The sequence below is a fragment of the Schistocerca nitens genome, chromosome 1, assembly GCF_023898315.1.
Source record: "Schistocerca nitens isolate TAMUIC-IGC-003100 chromosome 1, iqSchNite1.1, whole genome shotgun sequence".
Classification (NCBI taxonomy): domain Eukaryota; kingdom Metazoa; phylum Arthropoda; class Insecta; order Orthoptera; family Acrididae; genus Schistocerca; species Schistocerca nitens.
The window spans coordinates 394,991,713-395,011,416 of NC_064614.1; the positions used below are offsets into that span (position 1 = coordinate 394,991,713).

Genomic DNA, 19,704 nt, shown 5'->3' on the forward strand with positions numbered 1-19,704 from the left:
TATGGTTTCACACATTCAACCGTGTCCATAGTGTATCATGAATGGTTGAATGTGGATGTCACTGTCCACAACAAATGAACTTACGGCCATTCAGTCACCCTTGACGACCATAACCAGCAATGTCTGAGATGGATCATTAATAGTGACAGAAGAGCAACAGTACAAAAATCACACCTCATTTCAACACAGGATATGCTAGACATTTCCCAGTGGATAACCCACAGAAAAATGGGTTCCATGGCGTATGGGAGCCAGCACTGCACACAGGTGCCACCGTTAACCTAACGTCATCAGGCACACCGGCTTGCATTTGTCATCAATCATCAGGAATGGACATTGGGACAATGGCGTAATGTGATATGGTCAGACGAATCATGATTTCATCTGCATCATGCTGTGGAAGGCACCATGTGTGGAACAAACCACATGAATCTATGGATCCCACCTGCCAAGAACGTGAGGTCCAGGGTGGTGGTGTGTCTTGTTACGATCCAGGGTGCATTTTCTGGTATGGAATGGGCCCCCTAGTTGTTCTAGAAGGGTCTCTGAATTGTCCGTGATACACTGAGCTGCTCAGGACCGTCTCCACTCATTTCTGGCCTTCCAACACCCTGACAGTTCTGTGGCGTTTCAAGATGTTAACAGGCCACCACATCGCTCCCACATCACCCAAGAATGGTTCCAGGAACGTGCAGGGGAGGTCCAAAGACTGAGATAACCACCCTGGTTGCCCAGATTTGAGCTCCATCAAGCATATTTGGGATGCCATGGATGCAGACTCCATGCCATTGATCCTGCACCCACAAACAGACCAGAATTGGCTGCCAGTCTGAAAACGATTTCATATTGGATGTCTTCTGAGGAGTACCAGTGACTTGTATACTCACTTCCATGGCATCTCACTGCAATCCGCAGGGCCAGAAGAGGACCCACGCAATGTTAGGTGCCTATCCCGTGACAGTTGCTAAGTCACTGTATACCATCTTTTAATTCCTATCCCTATACAGAGTGAAGGACTGTACTACTTCATCTAAAATACCTGTTTACTCCTTGATGGGCAGTTGACAGGAATCTTCAAACTGAAATGTAATCATATTTCTCAGACCACCGAGATCAGAAATAAAATCATCTGGTCAGTTTCAGTTCAGTTCATTCAGTACTGAAAGCACACTGGAGTACAGCATCCCTCCAAAATTGCAACAGAAGTGGTGATTTATTATTTCCAGACTTCTTAGTCTTTTTTTCCCCCTCATTCAGAGAAATATCATCGGTGATGATTTTTTAATAATATGTAACTTCTCTCATTGTTAAGTTAAAATTTGCTTCTTTTTGCCAAAACACAGCAAAGTTCACAAAGCTACATTCCCTAACATTCTAATGCTGCTGAAATTGCAGGAGAATGCCGAAGCAGTGAATTATTAAACTAGCAACTGAGGGCAAGACAGGTCAATAGTAAATGAAAAAGCCCCTTCTTGGTATAAAAATAAAATTGCAATTTTTTCACTTATATTTTGCCAAACCCATACAAATTCTCATTTCACTAAATACTGATGGCCCTTAAAAATTACATTACTTCATCGACAAAATATGTAGTTGCTTGAATATCATGGTAGATAAGTAAGTTTTGCACATTAACCATATGGAAAAAAGGCACTCCTCTTTTTTATGTGATCATTTACCAAAATCTCATTTCAGTACCTCAGACCGTTTACGGGAGACAAGGTATGTTACAATGAATCATAAGCTCATGCACACAACAAAGTGTGTTACATGCAATCCATTTTCTCAAGATTGGATTTGGATATAGAAGTACTAGTATTCAAAGTTTAAAGAGTAACTCAATAAGTCAACTTTATTTCATACAAAGTAATGTACGGCCTAATTTGCATCAAATGCAAATTCATAATGAACACTATTCTGCAAAGCAAACTCTTCCAATTTTTTGCAGCAGTTTACTTAATCTCAAAATACCACAATAACTATGATTACTAACATAATTATAGGCAGTTCATCATGAAGCTGACAAATGAAGCTATGAGATGCAAGAGAATCAAACTTTTTTAACAAACAGTTTCTTAAAATCAGGCTCCGTCACATTCTGTTTCACCTCGTGAGTTAACCAGCTTTCTGACTTGTATTCAATAACATTAGACTCCAAACAAACAGTGCCAGAGTTATCATGGAAAACACACAAGAGGGAAGCCAGCTAGCAGACAATGGCGCCTACAAGGGAGCCATCGTGCAAGCCACCAAGTAAACTTACAGCAAATCTTACTCCATGTCAGATGGGCTTAAGTTCTCTATCAATTACATTGTAACCAACTTTTGCAATCATTCAATCATTTAAAAATATTTTGTTTAATACAGTAACAAACACATAATGCTCCAAAAAGTTTAGTGTGATCTTAAAACACTGAAATGTAAGTGAAATTACATCTTTTGTCAAATATTGTAAAAAAGGGGGGGGGGGAGAGGGGGGGGGGGAGGCGACAAACAGTTATTAAAGAGTGAAGAGAAATTATTCTGCATTAAATATTTCCTAGTATTTATAATTATATTTCCATCCACAGTATTCTGGAGTATAACAGCAATGAATACAGTAGTGAAAGAACTACAATAGTACCAATTCTAAACTAATAAGAGAAAAGCAATATTCTTGTTCATGTTCTAGAAATGTTACCTTGCAGGTGTATTTTCTGTTCCCACTTCTACTTTCTTCAAACTGCTATTACTCATAGCTTTGGAGAGAACCTCTTTCTTCTGCATACTTTGGACATGGCCATCAACTATATGTATTTTATGCTGTGTAGTTATCGTAGTAGTTGTTGTAACAACTTCACTTGTTGTAATTGTCACTTGTCTTTCGTCACTCACGGAATTCTGTCAACCAAAAATATTTTTGAGTACTGCCAGCAACAAAATAATAACTGCCATAAGAGTTGTGATCAATAAGATTACTAAAATAAGTTCAGTGACAAAAAGACCTTCAATAAAATACTAATAAGAGTTAATTATTTAAAAAAATTAATTAACTTCTATGAAAGTTAGGGGCCTGAAAGTGTAACAGCTGTTTTTGCCAAAATTCACATCAATTTTTGGTGAGATTTGCATATATTTTTGGTGAAATTTGGATATATTTGACAAAATTTGCATCTAATTTTTTTGCGAATGATTTCAACATACAAATTTAAAATATGTTATACAATTGCCTGAAGATGAAGACTAGCCCCTTCAAATAGACTGCTAGCAAAAGTGGTGATTTTGGGGAGCACCTTGACCAGAATGTTTGCATTTGCAAAAACCTTCAACAGTTCCGAAACGGTCTTAGCTTGTTTTCTTCTTCCACCTCTATTTACATTTTGAGTTTTCTGAAATTCTTCAGACTTTCATGGCAATCCGTTATCTTGGGGTGCTGCGAAGAATCAGTGTCGTTCATGCACAATATTCCAAGAAGGTGACTTTTTATCTTCATCATCCTGAGACTGTTTATTGAGTGGAATAGGTCCAGTATTTATACCTACAGCTTTCTCAATTCATGGCTGGTTACAGGATTAATGTCTGCAGTCCGTTCCTGCTAGCAGCAGCCATAGGTGTTCCCTCTTTGGTCCAGTGTGCCTGGGGTTCTTCCCCATGTCCACTCCTTCAGTTCTTTCTTCTTCTCCTCCAGCTGCTGCCTCTGCTGTATTTTCAGCAACTCTAGTGCAGGATCCCAAACACTACTGTGTTGGTAGCCAGTGTTACAATTCACGAGGTTTTCAACCACCTTTACCTGACTCTCTTATAACACTGCCACAGTACTGGGTTCAAATGGCTCTGAGCACTATGGGACTTAACTTCTAAAGTCATCCGTCCCCCAGAACTTAGAACTACTTAAACCTAACTAACCTAAGGACATCACACACACCCATGCCTGAGGCAGGATTCGAACCTGCGACCGTAGCGATCACGTGGTTCCAGACTGTAGCGCCTAGAACCGCTCGGCCACCCTGACCGGCCACAGTACTGGGGGAGGTGGGAGGGGGCAGGGGGGAGAAGGGGGAGGGGGAAGCTGGTCTGTTTTAGAACCCTCATTTCATCATAGTTCATGGAACCACTGAGTTCCAGAAAGTGCTTGGCAATGGCTGATTTAGTTGCCTGTCTTAGTCAGGTGTGCCTCTGATGTTCTTTGCATCTGATGTCCACTGTCCTAGTTGTTTGGCGAGGGTACAACATGCCACATTGGGAAGGTATATTATAAATTCCAACTTTAATAGTCCCAGGTCACTTTTCACACTTCCCAGTAGTCCTTTTACATTGGTAGGTGGACAGTACATACACTTGATGTTATGTTTCCCACGAATCTTGCTGATTTTTGCAGAAATAGATTCAGCATCGGGTAGGTATGCCACGTTTGCCGCTTCTTCTTCTTGTTCTGGATTGTTTGACAGTGTGGGTGGTTGAAATGCCTTTTCAATCTGTTTGGGCATGTATCCATGCTTGCACAACACTGATCACAGATGTTCATTTCTGTCTTCAGAACTCCATTCCTCTGTGATGGGTGGTCGCAGCTGCTGGCTTCAATGTATAAATCAGGTGAGTAGATGTGTTATATACACTGTGGCCAAACAACACATCTGCTCTCCTTCCAACAAGTACATCCAGAAATGGCAACTGGCCATCCTTTTTTCCAGTTATTAATGAAATTAATATTTGGGGTGGCATACATTAAGATATGCCAGAAAACCATTGTGCCTCTCTCAACCGTGAGGCCCAATCACAAAGGCATTATCCACACATCTGAAGAAGCATGTGGATTCGTATCTAGCTGCCTCTAATGCCTCGTCTTCCAGTCTCTTCATGAATATATTGTCAACCACTGGAGACAGAGGTCTGTCCACAGCTACACCTTCTGTATGCTGCATTATTGACCCCTGTATAGAAAATAAGTTGTGATCACTATATGCCTGAACAGAAAATCATCAAATTTCTCTGCAATCATTTGCAAGGAGTCCTTCAGTGGCACCCTAATGAACAGAGATGCAACATCAAAACTAACCATTACGTCAGATTCTGTGATATGTAGTTGCTCAAGATGTTGCGAGAAGTCCTCCGAGTTGCGGATGTGGTGAATACATTGCCCCACATATGGGAACAGCAGTTTCTTGAATAACTTGATTGTTGGGTATGTTCATGCGTCAATTTTCCTGATAGTAGGGTACAGTGGCATGCCGTCTATGAGTACTTTTGGCAGCCCATATAGTCTACATGAAACTGCTGCTCCCAATGGTAGTTGTTTGTGACCTTGTCAGGCAAATTGGTTTCCTTCAACAGAGCCCTGGTCTTCTTGTCCACTTTGACTGTAGGGTCACAAACCAAAAGACTGTATGCAGGGTCCTCCAGAAGTTTAACACTTTCTCGTCATACTCTGCCCGATGCAAAATGATTGCGGAGTTCCCCTTGTCTGCTGACAACACCATGAGGCTGCCGTGTTCCCGGAGCCTCTCGAGTTCAAGCCTCTCATCATTTGATCATACTATACTTCAGACTGCGAACATTGGTAGTCAAACATCAGTGTAAACAAACTAGCATTATGACAACCAGAGGTGGAGAGGAGTGGTGTGAGAAAATAAGTGCTGCCTCTCTCTTGCAGGGCAGCCAGCCTACACTTGTGTTCTGTGTTCCTGCAGAATCTGAACTGATGTATGGTCACAGTGATCACCAATCCCTTCTGGTGTTGTGAGGAGCTTAATAGAGCTCTGTGACGGACAAGGATTAGTCTCTTCTCTCACTTCAGAATAAGAAAAGATAACAATCCACGTGTTCGATAAAGGTTACCATGCAACTACTTGCTGAGGTTATCAGCATTTTAAACAAGGAAGTCCTGGGCTGACCTCTACCAGTACTTGACAAAACCACAGTTCAAAACACCAATAGCCTAAAACGACCACATTAAAATGTCTGTATTAAACTAAATTTGAACTTTAGCTAGTAGACTAACATACATAATTGTTTGTTCATTCTTTATCTTAAGACACCAGGTTCCATGGTCAAGTACCACATTGCATTACGCAGCACAAATCTTACACAGACCATTCAACAACACATAACTGGTGAGAAACCAGAGCATCAAGTGCCCTGATACATCATTGCAATTCTGATCTTTTTTTTCTGTTTTGCAGATATGTTCTCGATGCATTATTTTTCCAAAACAGTCTTCGCCAAATAATGTGTGATACAAGTAACCGAAAGTTGGTTAATTTTCAATATTTATATCCAGAAAATAAAGCTATATCAAACTACCTCCAATACAATAGTTCGGCTGTATACAATTTGCTATAAAATAGCATTTATTAGGTAATTTCGCACTTTGAGGCACAATTTACATTTATATTTGCATTTATCACAAAATGTGCATTTTTCAGGTCCCTAATGATAGTGCTGCAAACTGATTAACTTATGACAACTGAACAATTCATATTATAATTTAGGCAACTTTAGCACATGCCTCTCAAAACTTGCATTGTGTACAAGTATTTTTCCTACTGATGATGTTATTGTCTCATCCAAAAATTAATGATCATTTAACTATGCTTAACATTGATAACTCTATTTTAATCTGTAATAGTAGTAGCAGTATTAGCTATAGTAGTAAACTGTACATAGACAAAAGTGTCTGAGTATATGCTTAGCAGAACATAATAGTCAAGTGAAAGGTGTGTTTTATATATCATATAATTACAACTATGAGACAAGATTTAACAGAGTCTAGAAACAAAAAGATACCAGTAAATGAGATGCGACACAAGACATTCTATTTCAGTAAATGTTTTGAAATTCAACATTCCTTTGCCTGTAACTTCAGATAGTTTATCTCTGTAGACACCATCCAATACAGACAGTAGTCAGTGACCATGTCTGCTTAATGGTTGTGAGCATCAATGTCTAAACAAAATTTTCTGCACCAAGTCATGATCCAAACTTCTCGGTAGATTCTAGATTAGGAAGAGGCAGAAACAGAAAAGGAAAAGGAGGACATAAAGTGTCTGGTCCACTGAATCTAGAATTGTGTTAGTACCACTGCCTGGCAGTGTTTTGAAATGGTTGGGTACTAGTTGCTACCAAAACACTGAGAAACATGGGGTTGTCTTCCATCATCCCCTTAACCAGCTTCCAGCCATTAAGACTGAAGATTCACCAAGCCACTAGGCCAAGATAATTTGCAACTGTTTTTGCAGACCACACCAAACAACTTTAGTAAATGTATATCCATCTACAGCACCACATGTGAACACAACATATCTATAGCATTGAATATTTAATCTGAGCCCTGAATCATCTACATGTAACAACTATGCAATGAGGGATGACTGTCAGGACAGCATAACTGAACATATTTTTCAGAGTTTTTCTTTACTTTGACACTCCTGCTCTATCACACTGCTACATTTCAAAATGTATGGTTTCACAATACTTCCAGACTAAGGTCCTTAAACAAAGGCAGGGGAAGAAATCAGCGATGTTCTTTTTATGTGAACCATCCCAGCATTTATCAGCAAAGTTAGGAAAATATAAGTCTGGATTGCCAGACAAGAATGTAAGCTCTACTACACCCTAATGTGACTCCATTACCTCACTTGGTACACTAGAGGACGTGCTGTATGATGATATATTAGTTATTGTTTTACCTGGAGGCACAGATTCTTTCTGAATTACACCACTACTATCGAAATAAACAGTCATTGTCGTCATCATCATCATCATCATCTCCATCTTTCCTTTTCTTCCTTGAGTACCCTTAATCACCATGTCTCGTCAATAAATATTTTGTTGGAAAGAGTCAATCATGAATAAATCTTGAAAATATTCGACTTTAGTCATTTATTTGCTCCTGCAAAACATCTTGTGGTGCAAAACCTTGCATACAGCTTCTACTGGTTCTAGCCTTTACAAAATATCTGTGAAACTAGCCGTTTGGTGATCAGCATTTATTTTACCATCCCGGACATCACGGCCCAATCCTGTAGAATCAGTTAAACAATATTTTTGCGGTGTAAAAATTTGTCCAAGTTGTTGTCAGTTGATTGCTTTGTGTGCCCTCCTTCAACGTATCTCTTCTCTTATGAAAAGCTTTTGTCACTTGAGAAGTTTTTTAACTTAGTACTGACCTGAATCAGCTCACATTTCTCTACCACAAAAAAAAAAAAAAAAAAAAAAAAAAAAAAAAAAAAAAAAAATTATCTTTGCAACAAAACTGAACAGGCACTTGCTGTTCCTCCTCCTCCTGGTTCATATTCTAAGTTGGGCACACCTCTCAATTACAGCTTGACTGGTAGCTCTCAACATGCTAGTTTGAAAAGGTTCAAACTAATTAAACTGAACAAATGTCTTACAATGAGATTAACAGTAATGTTGCAAACAAATCAGTCTGCTACAAATATGACAAACTGTTTATCACAAAAAGTTTTATATGCTGTAAATAATCTGCATTATACATTACCTTATCTTTTTGGTGTCTGGTGTCATCATTCTCATGTTCTCTATTATCATCAGTGGCAACTTTTGCATCTGAACTGGTAGAAATTTCAACTTCCGTACAACTCTCAGGTGTAGTAGTTGAAATTTCCACTTCTGCATATGGCGTTGATGTTATTGGAGATACAACTACTTCACTGCACATTGCAGGCCCTTCTGTAAGTTCTACTGTCTCTTCGTAAACATTACTATCACTTACAATCTCCTTTTTACACTCCTCTGCCATTTCTGTTTTCACATTAGGTATTTCATCGCATTTCTCTTGTTTCACTTCTCTGCTGGACCTTATGTTGCTGTTATGTGAAATTACAGGAGTGGCAACTTTGGCTTCATCTTCACAGCTTGCATCAACAGGTACAGCAGATTCCAGATCCCTCTTGATGGCATCCATATTTTCTTCACTTGATGCTGCTAAAAAAGAAATTTATTTCTGTCAGTAAAACACAATTACTAGAAAAATAATCCAACTTCATTAAATGATAGCCGTTTGTTAAGTATTTAAGTTTCACATAGAACATTACAACGTAGACTTTTTAAGCTAGCTGAAAATAGGTCTCATACTTGCCACATTACGAGCAACTGAATCAAACTTTCATGCCTATCCTCTAAAAAGCTCCCACTCTTTGCTTTTATAAGTGTGCTAGCTTGACAGTTCTTACTGGGCCTCACAAACAAATTATGCATGCCATGTATGGCACATTCCCATTCTATAAAACAACAACATATCCACTTTCTGCATTTCAATCATGCTTGGAGCTGTGTATTCAAGTGTTATTCGTGTAGAGTTCATTGTTACATATTTTGGCCGAATGGTCCGACCTATCATGTAGAAATAGAGTTTGACATTTTCCTCACTATAGCTGTCCTCACAAGGGACATGTGTCTCACCACAAAGCACATTAGATATCATGCCCATAGCAGTTGGTGCATGCCCTGAAATGACCTGCCCACTGATCATACTCATCATGATTCACGACTGCTATGCTCTCAAGCAATTATCAAAGCACACAGAAAGTTGCAAAGCAAATTCTGGACACAATTATGGCTTGAACAGTGACTAGCTGGAAGAGGAACACTACATGATGTTTTATAACACTATGAGATACATCCCCCCCCATGAACCATGGACCTTGCCGTTGGTGGGGAGGCTTGCGGGCCTCAGCGATACAGTTAGCCGTACCGTAGGTACAACCACAACGGAGGGGTATCTGTTGAGAGGCCAGACAAACGTGTGGTTCCTGAAGAGGGGCAGCAGCCTTTTCAGTAGTTGCAAGGGCAACAGTCTGGATGATTGACTGATCTGGCATTGTAACAATAACCAAAACGGCCTTGCTGTGCTGGTACTGCGAACGGCTGAAAGCAAGGGGAAACTACAGCCGTAATTTTTCCCGAGGGCATGCAGCTTTACTGTATGATTAAATGATGATGGCGTCCTCTTGGGTAAAATATTCCGGAGGTAAAATAGTCCCCCACTTGGATCTCCGGGCGGGGACTACTCAAGAGGATGTCGTTATCAGGAGAAAGAAAACTGGCGTTCTACGGATCGGAGTGTGGAATGTCAGGTCCCTTAATCGGGCAGGTAGGTTAGAAAATTTAAAAAGGGAAATGGATAGGTTAAAGTTAGATATAGTGGGAATTAGTGAAGTTCGGTGGCAGGAGGAACAAGACTTCTGGTCAGGTGACTACAGGGTTATAAACACAAAGTCAAATAGGGGTAATGCAGGACTAGGTTTAATAATGAATAGGAAAATAGGAATGCGGGTAAGCTACTACAAACAGCATAGTGAACGCATTATTGTGGCCAAGATAGATACGAAGCCCACACCTACTACAGTAGTACAAGTTTATATGCCAACTAGCTCTGCAGATGACGAAGAAATTGAAGAAATGTATGAGGAAATAAAAGAAATTATTCAGATAGTGAAGGGAGACGAAAATTTAAGTCATGGGTGACTGGAATTCGAGTGTAGGAAAAGGGAGAGAAGGAAACGTAGTAGGTGAATATGGATTGGGCTAAGAAATGAAAGAGGAAGCCGCCTGGTAGAATTTTGCACAGAGCACAACTTAATCATAGCTAACACTTGGTTTAAGAATCATGATAGAAGGTTGTATACATGGAAGAACCCTGGAGATACTAAAAGGTATCAGATAGATTATATAATGGTAAGACAGAGATTTAGGAACCAGGTTTTAAATTGTAAGACATTTCCAGGGGCAGATGTGGACTCTGACCACAATCTATTGGTTATGACCTGTAGATTAAAACTGAAGAAACTGCAAAAAGGTGGGAATTTAAGGAGGTGGGACCTGGATAAACTGAAAGAACCAGAGGTTGCACAGAGTTTCAGGGAGAGCATAAGGGAACAATTGACAGGAATGGGGGAAAGAAATACAGTAGAAGAAGAATGGGTAGCTTTGAGGGATGAAGTAGTGAAGGCAGCAGAGGATCAAGTAGGTAAAAAGACGAGGGCTAGTAGAAATCCTTGTGTAACAGAAGAAATATTGAATTTAATTGATGAAAGGAGAAAATATAAAAATGCAGTAAATGAAGCAGGCAAAAAGGAATACAAATGTCTCAAAAATGAGATCGACAGGAAGTGCAAAATGGCTAAGCAGGGATGGCTAGAGGACAAATGTAAGGATGTAGAGGCTTATCTCACTAGGGGTAAGATAGATACTGCCTACAGGAAAATTAAAGAGACCTTTGGAGATAAGAGAACCACTTGTATGAACATCAAGAGTTCAGATGGAAACCCAGTTCTAAGCAAAGAAGGGAAAGCAGAAAGGTGGAAGGAGTATATAGAGGGTCTATACAAGGGCGATGTACTTGAGGACAATATTATGGAAATGGAAGAGGATGTAGATGAAGATGAAATGGGAGATATGATACTGCATGAAGAGTTTGACAGAGCACTGAAAGACCTGAGTCGAAACAAGGTCCCCGGAGTAGACAACATTCCATTGGAACTACTGACGGCCTTGGGAGAGCCAGTCCTGACTAAACTCTACCATCTGGTGAGCAAGATGTATGAAACAGGCGAAATACCCTCAGACTTCAAGAAGAATATAATAATTCCAATCCCAAAGAAAGCAGGTGTTGACAGATGTGAGAATTACCGAACGATCAGTTTAATAAGTCACGGCTGCAAAATACTAACACGAATTCTTTACAGACGAATGGAAAAACTAGTAGAAGCCGACCTCGGGGAAGATCAGTTTGGATTCCGTAGAAATACTGGAACACGTGAGGCAATACTGACCTTACGACTTATCTTAGAAGAAAGATTAAGGAAAGGCAAACCTACGTTTCTAGCATTTGTGGACTTAGAGAAAGCTTTTGACAATGTTGACTGGAATACTCTCTTTCAAATTCTAAAGGTGGCAGGGGTAAAATACAGGGAGCGAAAGGCTATTTACAATTTGTACAGAAACCAGATGGCAGTTATAAGAGTCGAGGGACATGAAAGGGAAGCAGTGGTTGGGAAGGGAGTAAGACAGGGTTGTAGCCTCTCCCCAACGTTATTCAATCTGTATATTGAGCAAGCAGTAAAGGAAACAAAAGAAAAATTTGGAGTAGGTATTAAAATCCATGGAGAAGAAATAAAAACTTTGAGGTTCGCCGATGACATTGTAATTCTGTCAGAGACAGCAAAGGACTTGGAAGAGCAGTTGAACGGAATGGATGGTGTCTTGAAGGGAGGATATAAGATGAACATCAACAAAAGCAAAACAAGGATAATGGAATGTAGTCGAATTAAATCGGGTGATGCTGAGGGGATTAGATTAGGAAATGAGATGCTTAAAGTAGTAAAGGAGTTTTGCTATTTGGGAGCAAAATAACTGATGATGGTCAAAGTAGAGAGGATATAAAATGTAGACTGGCAATGACAAGGAAAGCGTTTCTGAAGAAGAGAAATTTGTTAACATCGAGTATAGATTTAAGTGTCAGGAAGTCATTTGTGAAAGTATTTGTATGGAGTGTAGCCATGTATGGAAGTGAAACATGGACGGTAAATAGTTTGGACAAGAAGAGAATAAAAGCTTTCGAAATGTGGTGCTACAGAAGAATGCTGAAGATTAGATGGGTAGATCACATAACTAATGAGGAGGTACTGAATAGGATTGGGGAGAAGAGGAGTTTGTGGCACAACTTGACCAGAAGAAGGGATCGGTTGGTAGGACATGTTCTGAGGCATCAAGGGATCACCAATTTAGTATTGGAGGGCAGCGTGGAGGGTAAAAATCGTAGGGGGAGACCAAGAGATGAATACACTAAGCAGATTCAGAAGGATGTAGGTTGCAGTAGGTACTGGGAGATGAAGAAGCTTGCACAGGATAGAGTAGCATGGAGAGCTGCATCAAACCAGTCTCAGGACTGAAGACCACAACAACAACATGAGATACATACTAGAATGAGTTATTCATTAACTCAATTGAATCTGCATCTAATTTTCGTTTTTAAATTGAACAAAGTTAATGCATAGTGTCTAATGTCAGTCCGAGCATAACACCCATATTCTCAATGCTCTACTGACTCCAGTGACTCTGAAATAGCACGCTTCATATAGGTTTCAAAATCGGATTCATTTCATAATTTCATTTAGATAGAGGAAGGTTTTTTTTTTTTTTTTTTTTTTTTGCTCACCATCACTGAGAAATATATTTACTAGCAAGATGCAAACATGAGGCAGTCCATGAACCCAATAGATAAGTATACAGTGGAACTTCAATCTTACATTCTCTGATTTTATGTTTCTTGTGATTCTACACCATAAATTCATAACCCATGTGAGAAACCCATGACACCGATGCTAAAAATTCCCAGATTTCACATTTCTTCCTAGTAAAGTTTACCTCCACTCTAAGTTCTTACTCAACGTCTCACTTGACTTCATCCCGTTTTCTTCCTATTGACATTTGATGTGACTGAATGATAGACACAAAAGACAGATGGTTCACACCACGGGTGGTGGCGGAGCTAAATGAATATTTTAGGTCATCGTGGAGGTGGAAGATGTGAGAGAGGAAATGCTGACGTAATCCACAATTGGTGTTGCCAATACAACTTGCAACATTTAGCTTCACTGTCCAATTACGATACAACTACTGCTAAGTTGCAGCGGTAATGGAAAAACAAGACAGTCGATGCAAAATGTTCCGGACCGAGTCAATACGTGATGAAGGGTCCCAGCCACCACCTTTTCTTGTGCCACTTATAACTCAGTCTCATCTTTTTGCCTATATTTTCGACTTACTGTATTTAGCAACAATATCAATCATCAACCTCTTAAATTCAAACACTGGGTCTCGAAGAATACGCTCAGTCATAATCTAGGAAATGTCACCCATTTCTGGCTACTGAACTCAATATCCAGCGCACTCACCAACTGACACTAACGCCTGTAAAATGAGCTCGCCTACAGGATGTGTGGAGAGGGGGAGTTGCCCTTCAGCGAAGTGAGTGCTGGTAGGGGTGAAGGCATTTTGATGGCGTGCTGAAAAAACACTTTTCGTGCAGATGACATGCTGTATAAAAGATTTCACAAGGATATAGAACAAGGGTTTTGCAATAACACATTTTAAAGAATTTCTTGTTCAAATCTGACATTATACAGTTGCAATAACTAAATACACTACACATGTATATACTTTGCACCCAACACACCACACACTATAGATCATAAGGAGTGGCAGCAGAGAGATTTCTAATAAGCTTGTAATTTCAATTGGGCAAGTATACTCATTTTTTCATACATCTGTTTCTCAAAGTGTACTTATCAAAATTCCTAGGCGTATACGTGGACAGTAAGCTGAACTGGGAATATCACGTTCTACAAACACTAAAACGGCTGACATCGGCAACATTTGCTTTACGAATTTTGTCACGCTTCAATGACATTACCATCTCAAAGTCAGCTACTTTGGCTATTTTCATTCAGTCATGTGTTATGGCATCATCTTCTGGGGCAATACACCTGCCGCAAAGAAAATCCTCACAGCACAAAAAAGAGCAATAAGAATCATTTGTGGTGTACCCCCACGAACCTCATGTCGAAATCTTTTTAAACGACTTGAAATACTGACAGCAACATCTCAGTACATATATTCACTGATGTGCTTCATAATAAATAACCCCACTCTGTATGAAACGAATTGCCTACATCATGAACATAACACCAGAAGAAAAGAGGATTTCCACTGTGAGTTAAAGAACTTGACACTTATTCAGAAAGGGGTAAAGTACGCTGGAACGAAAATTTTCAATTCCCTACCCAACAGCATCAAAAGTATAAGGAGTAGTACATCAGTATTTAAACGTAGCTTGAAAAATTATTTACTTGAGACCTCACTTTATTCACTAGAGGAATTCTTTCAGAGAAATAAGTAAAACCCAGATTGGAAAGATGTTTTTAAATTTTTTGACACTGTTTACTGTTAAACTAATGTAATAATGCCCTAATGTAAAAATTCCTCTTTTTCTCATTTCCATTTTTGGGTCACTTTTAAACCCAAAGTGGAAAGTTTTGATTACTGTTCAAGGTTAAAATAGATGCAATAATGCCCAAAATATGAAACTGCTATCTTCACATTTATGTTGACTAGTTTTTAAGCCAATAAGCATGACTTTTGTGCACTGTTATTAATACTATAACAATGTCTTTATTCTATGTATTTTATTATGTACATTGACACGTTCCACATCTGAGTGACTTGCTCACATGTACAGATCTATGGAACAAGTATATAAATAAATAAATAAATCATCAAGCCTAAAATAACACTTTAAGGGTGGTGAGCAAATGAAGCACGGCTCATAAGAAAAGCATTAAACAGTAACAGCAATGGTGACAAAAGTATGTCATTAAGCAGATGTCCGCATTTATGCTTATGGGTTAACCACTTAGCTGCTGTGATGTTTCTGGTTTAATTCAACATGTCCATCAATTTTTGCTTTTTTCTGGGTGATCACAAAGGATGATCTCTCAAAAACGCATGTTTTTAATGTTAAATTTGTGATCATAGCATGTCGGTAACCAGCTCAATTGCCTTAAACCCCTTTTTACTTGCTGTTACACACCTGTGACTTTTTAAGAACTGATGAAATTCATTACCACAAATTATCATACAAGAGTTGGAACTTAAATAGTGGCAACTATTTATTCACAACTGATACAAAAGAGTTACATGTTTTTACCTGTTACTATCCTTCAAAGTAGTCACCAGCGTTGTGTAGAAACCGTTGCCAGTGATGTGGAAGGTGCAGTATACCGTTACAGAGCCTGTTCTGTTGATGGTGCAAATGGAGCAGTCTACTGTCTGTCGAATCTCAGGAACAGTTCCAAATCGAATGCCACGAAGTGTTTCCTACATCTTTTAAATCAAATAAAAGTCACAAGGACTTAAGTCTGGGGAGTATGGTGGATGGTACAGTACTTGCCAGTCTCATTGACCAAACGGAGCAGCCACAGCTTGCGCTGTATGCGCCCGTGCATTGTTGGGCAAAATGATGGGTGGGTTACGAAGACAGCGTCGCCGCTTCTTTCACAAAGCTTGTCGCAGGTGAAGCTCCAAAAACAAACATTAATACTGTGCATTGACAGTATGCCATGGGGGAGCGTAATGCGCCAGGATAACACCATCACAGCCGTACACGAGAATCACCATAATTTCAGACTGCTCCATTCGCACTATCAACAGAACAGGCTCTGCTAACAGTATACTACGCTTTTCACATCATTGGCAATGGGTTCTACACAATGCTGGTGACTACTTCCAAGAACAGTAACAGGTGCAAACGTGTAACTCTTTTGTATCAGTTGTGAATAAATAGTTGCCACTATTTAAGTTCCAGCCCTCGTATAAACATTGTATTGTACATTTAATTTCCTCCAGTTAGATAGATTTTATACAATGTATTAAAGATGATTGCAATTTTTAATGATATATGCCAATTACACATTGTTTTTTAGTAACATTTTCCTCGATTCTGCATTTTACTCAATTTTGTGTTTTTTAAGTCTGAACCACACAAAAATGTAAGATGGGGTTTCAACATATATAATTTACAGTAAGTCTCATAATAGCAAAAACTGCCAGTGTGTAACTTACGTTTACTTTCTGACAAAGATGTTAAGATTACTGGCCACTGGAAAAACATTCCAGTTATGGGTTTTTTGCAGCAAATACATTATTTCATATAAATAACATTGACTATTGCAGATAATACTTTTATTAAATTAATAGAAAGACACAGAATCATTTAGAAGGATGGAGTGGGGAGTGGATGATTGGAAGTAGCTAGATGCAAACCTGTTATCTTCCCCTTTATAGTTCATGATGCGATGAACTACGCTACAGTTTCAATATGACTGCAGCACCTCACTCATATGTATACATCATGTAACGACTATATCTAAAAATGCAATTATTTGATATTTAACTATGACAAATTGTACTAAAACAACAGATCATCATTGTGCCATTGCACTGAAACTGTATACTTTCATAACACAATTAATGACACTAAAAGCATATGTAGTTTCCTGTCATAACGAATTATATCTAAAATGATACATTTTCAAGAGTCCTCACTGCACTGATGCTTTGTATTGACTTATATTCACAATAATTATGGAGTTTAACCCCATACAGTATGGTGGCTCCTTAGTTCTGCTTGTGATGTGAAACTAATGCTGTATCGCAATGGCCATATTTCTCTTCACGAGACAAACATTTGGCATGCCAGATTCTTCATCTCACATTTTGCAGTGTGGTGGAACCAGGAATTCTAAATTGTGACATCACTAGCTCCTCATCCACATATGGTTGCACGTTCTGTGGGAGGAAGGCTTTCATAATGTAGTGAGGAACATGAAATTCCACACTGTGACGTTTCTGGCTCCTTGTCCATGTACATTTTCGTATCCTGTCAGAGGACGGTGTGATAGTCAAATTTACAAAAGCACTACACACAAAATTTCAGCTGCTAATACAAACTGTGTGTCACACAATAAAAGGAACAAATTACAGTATTTTGTCATCCTGTTGCAGATGGAACTGTTTGATGTATAGCTCTCCTGTACCTAGTTCCCTTGATTTATAACGTGAATCTTTGAAACTGACAATTGAAAACAATTTAAAAAAAACCCTAACTTTGTACAGAAGGAAAGCTTTTTTTCCCTATAGCATTACTTACAAATTGCATAGAACTACATAAAATAAATACTATATTTTCAACATGTCAAGATTTTTTCCATTTAACACCCACAAATATTTGAAACAGTGATATTGTGTTGTAAGAACACACTTTTCTCTGACCTCTTTTTGTGGAGGATGTGGAAAATTCAGTTAAAATCTGTGTATACTTCAACTCAGTATATAGTAATATTTTCTCCATGCACGAGAAACTACAAAAAAATAAAAAACCGGTCAAGTGTAAGTAGGACTCGCACTCCGTGGGAACTTAACTGTGTAACGTAGATAGTTCATCTATAGATTTTATGAGTCATCTTGTGAGAATCAAAATATGTAATATTAATGACTGTATCTTTTGACTGCATTGACTTAGAAGTTTAAATTTTTTACACTGCCATGGGAAATTGACCTTGGTATTTGAGATAAATTTCAACTTGATGCCTCTACCCATTCCTGAGAAAGTAGGGTCTTAAAAGATGGACAGACTGATGGACAACAAAGTGATCCTGTAAGGGTTTCATTTTAACCAATTGAGTTACAGAACCTAATAGTTACAGTTCCCCCTCCCCCACCTCATGTAAACTCTATCACAATGGGCACTGCTGAGCAAGCAATGCAAGTGCCTTCTAACTGTCAGTGGCATAACTCTTTGGAAACATTTAACTCTTTAGTGCACAGGGATAGAAATTTTGAGCCTTACTGCACAAGACTTATTTGTTGAATAATTTTATAAAGAAATAGTGACATGTTATACAATTATGTTACAATAAGACATGAATAAATATTGCGATTTTTTTCTTCAAAATTGTTATTTGAAAACACTGGTGGCACATTATATGTGCCACCACTCTTCACGTTACATGTTAGTATTGGATGTAGGATTTGTTCTTGCTGAAACAGATGAACCTGCTACATGTAACACATGAAGCAGCATACTAATCTTGGAAGTAAGACTTGTTTTTTACCTAAGCAGAGAGGTACCTAGCACATGCAACACATCCATTTGATTCTTATCTGATTTTCCTTGGTGCTGCGATTTGCACACCTTCGTCACGCAATTCTTTGTGGCTGGTGTGCTGTTATTTCTGTTCACGCTTTAAGGCACACAAAGTTTCTTTTTGCTACCCAAAGACTGGACAGTTGCACCTGTCACGCCAATATTCAAGAAAGGTAGTAGGGGTAATCCACTTAATTACAGGCCCATATCATTAACATCAATATGCAGCAGGATTCTGGAACATATATTGTGTTCGGACATTACGAATTACCTCGAAGAAAACGGTCTACTGACACACAGTCAACATGGGTTTAGAAAACATCGTTCTTGTGAAACACAAATAGCTCTTTATTTGCACGAAGTGTTGAGTGCTACTGACAAGGGATTTCACAGAGATTCCATATTTCTGGATTGGATTTCCGGAAGGCTTTTGACACAGTACCACACAAGCATCTTGTAGTGAAATTGTGTGCTTATGAAATTTTGTCTAAGTTTGTAAACATTCACTGCAGTTAGTAATGTTGTCTTTCAATCTAACTCACACTGTAAACTTTCCAACTAGGATCACTAAATCCTCAAGGACAGCCATTGATAACATTTTTATAGACAAATCAAAGGAACAAAATCGTATCATAAAACCTGTTGTAAGTGGACTATCAGATCATGACATGCAGCTCCTTGTTTTAGATGTAAATTCTAAGCAGATTATCAAGACTGCTAAATCTGAGTACAAAAGAGTAGTCAATCAACCAAAAATTGAGTGTTTTAGAAAACTGCTCAAAGATATGAACTGGAAAGATGTTTATAGTGCTCATGACATGAATGAAAAATATAACACATTCATGAACAATGTCAGTACCATGTTTGAAAACTGTTTTCCTCTAAAAGTTACTCAAATTAAACAGAAGTCTATAATAAAACCATGGATTAAACAAGGAATAAAGCTTTCCTGTAAGACAAAAAGGAAAATGTATCTGTCGACCACGAATAGCTCCAATGCT

The 19,704-nt window shown here is 38.7% G+C and overlaps 1 protein-coding gene across 1 annotated transcript in view; it reads right to left on the bottom strand.

Annotated features, from left to right (window-relative positions):
- LOC126249437 (nucleosome-remodeling factor subunit NURF301) overlaps nt 1-19,704 on the bottom strand; it is a 320,790-nt gene that overhangs the window by 152,551 nt on the left and 148,535 nt on the right. Inside the window, exons 16-17 of the mRNA XM_049951093.1 lie at nt 8,477-8,922; nt 2,681-2,880 (exon numbers count right to left, since the gene is read on the bottom strand). Coding sequence (XP_049807050.1) covers nt 2,681-2,880; nt 8,477-8,922 — 646 coding nt within the window. The remainder of the gene's footprint in view (nt 1-2,680; nt 2,881-8,476; nt 8,923-19,704) is intronic.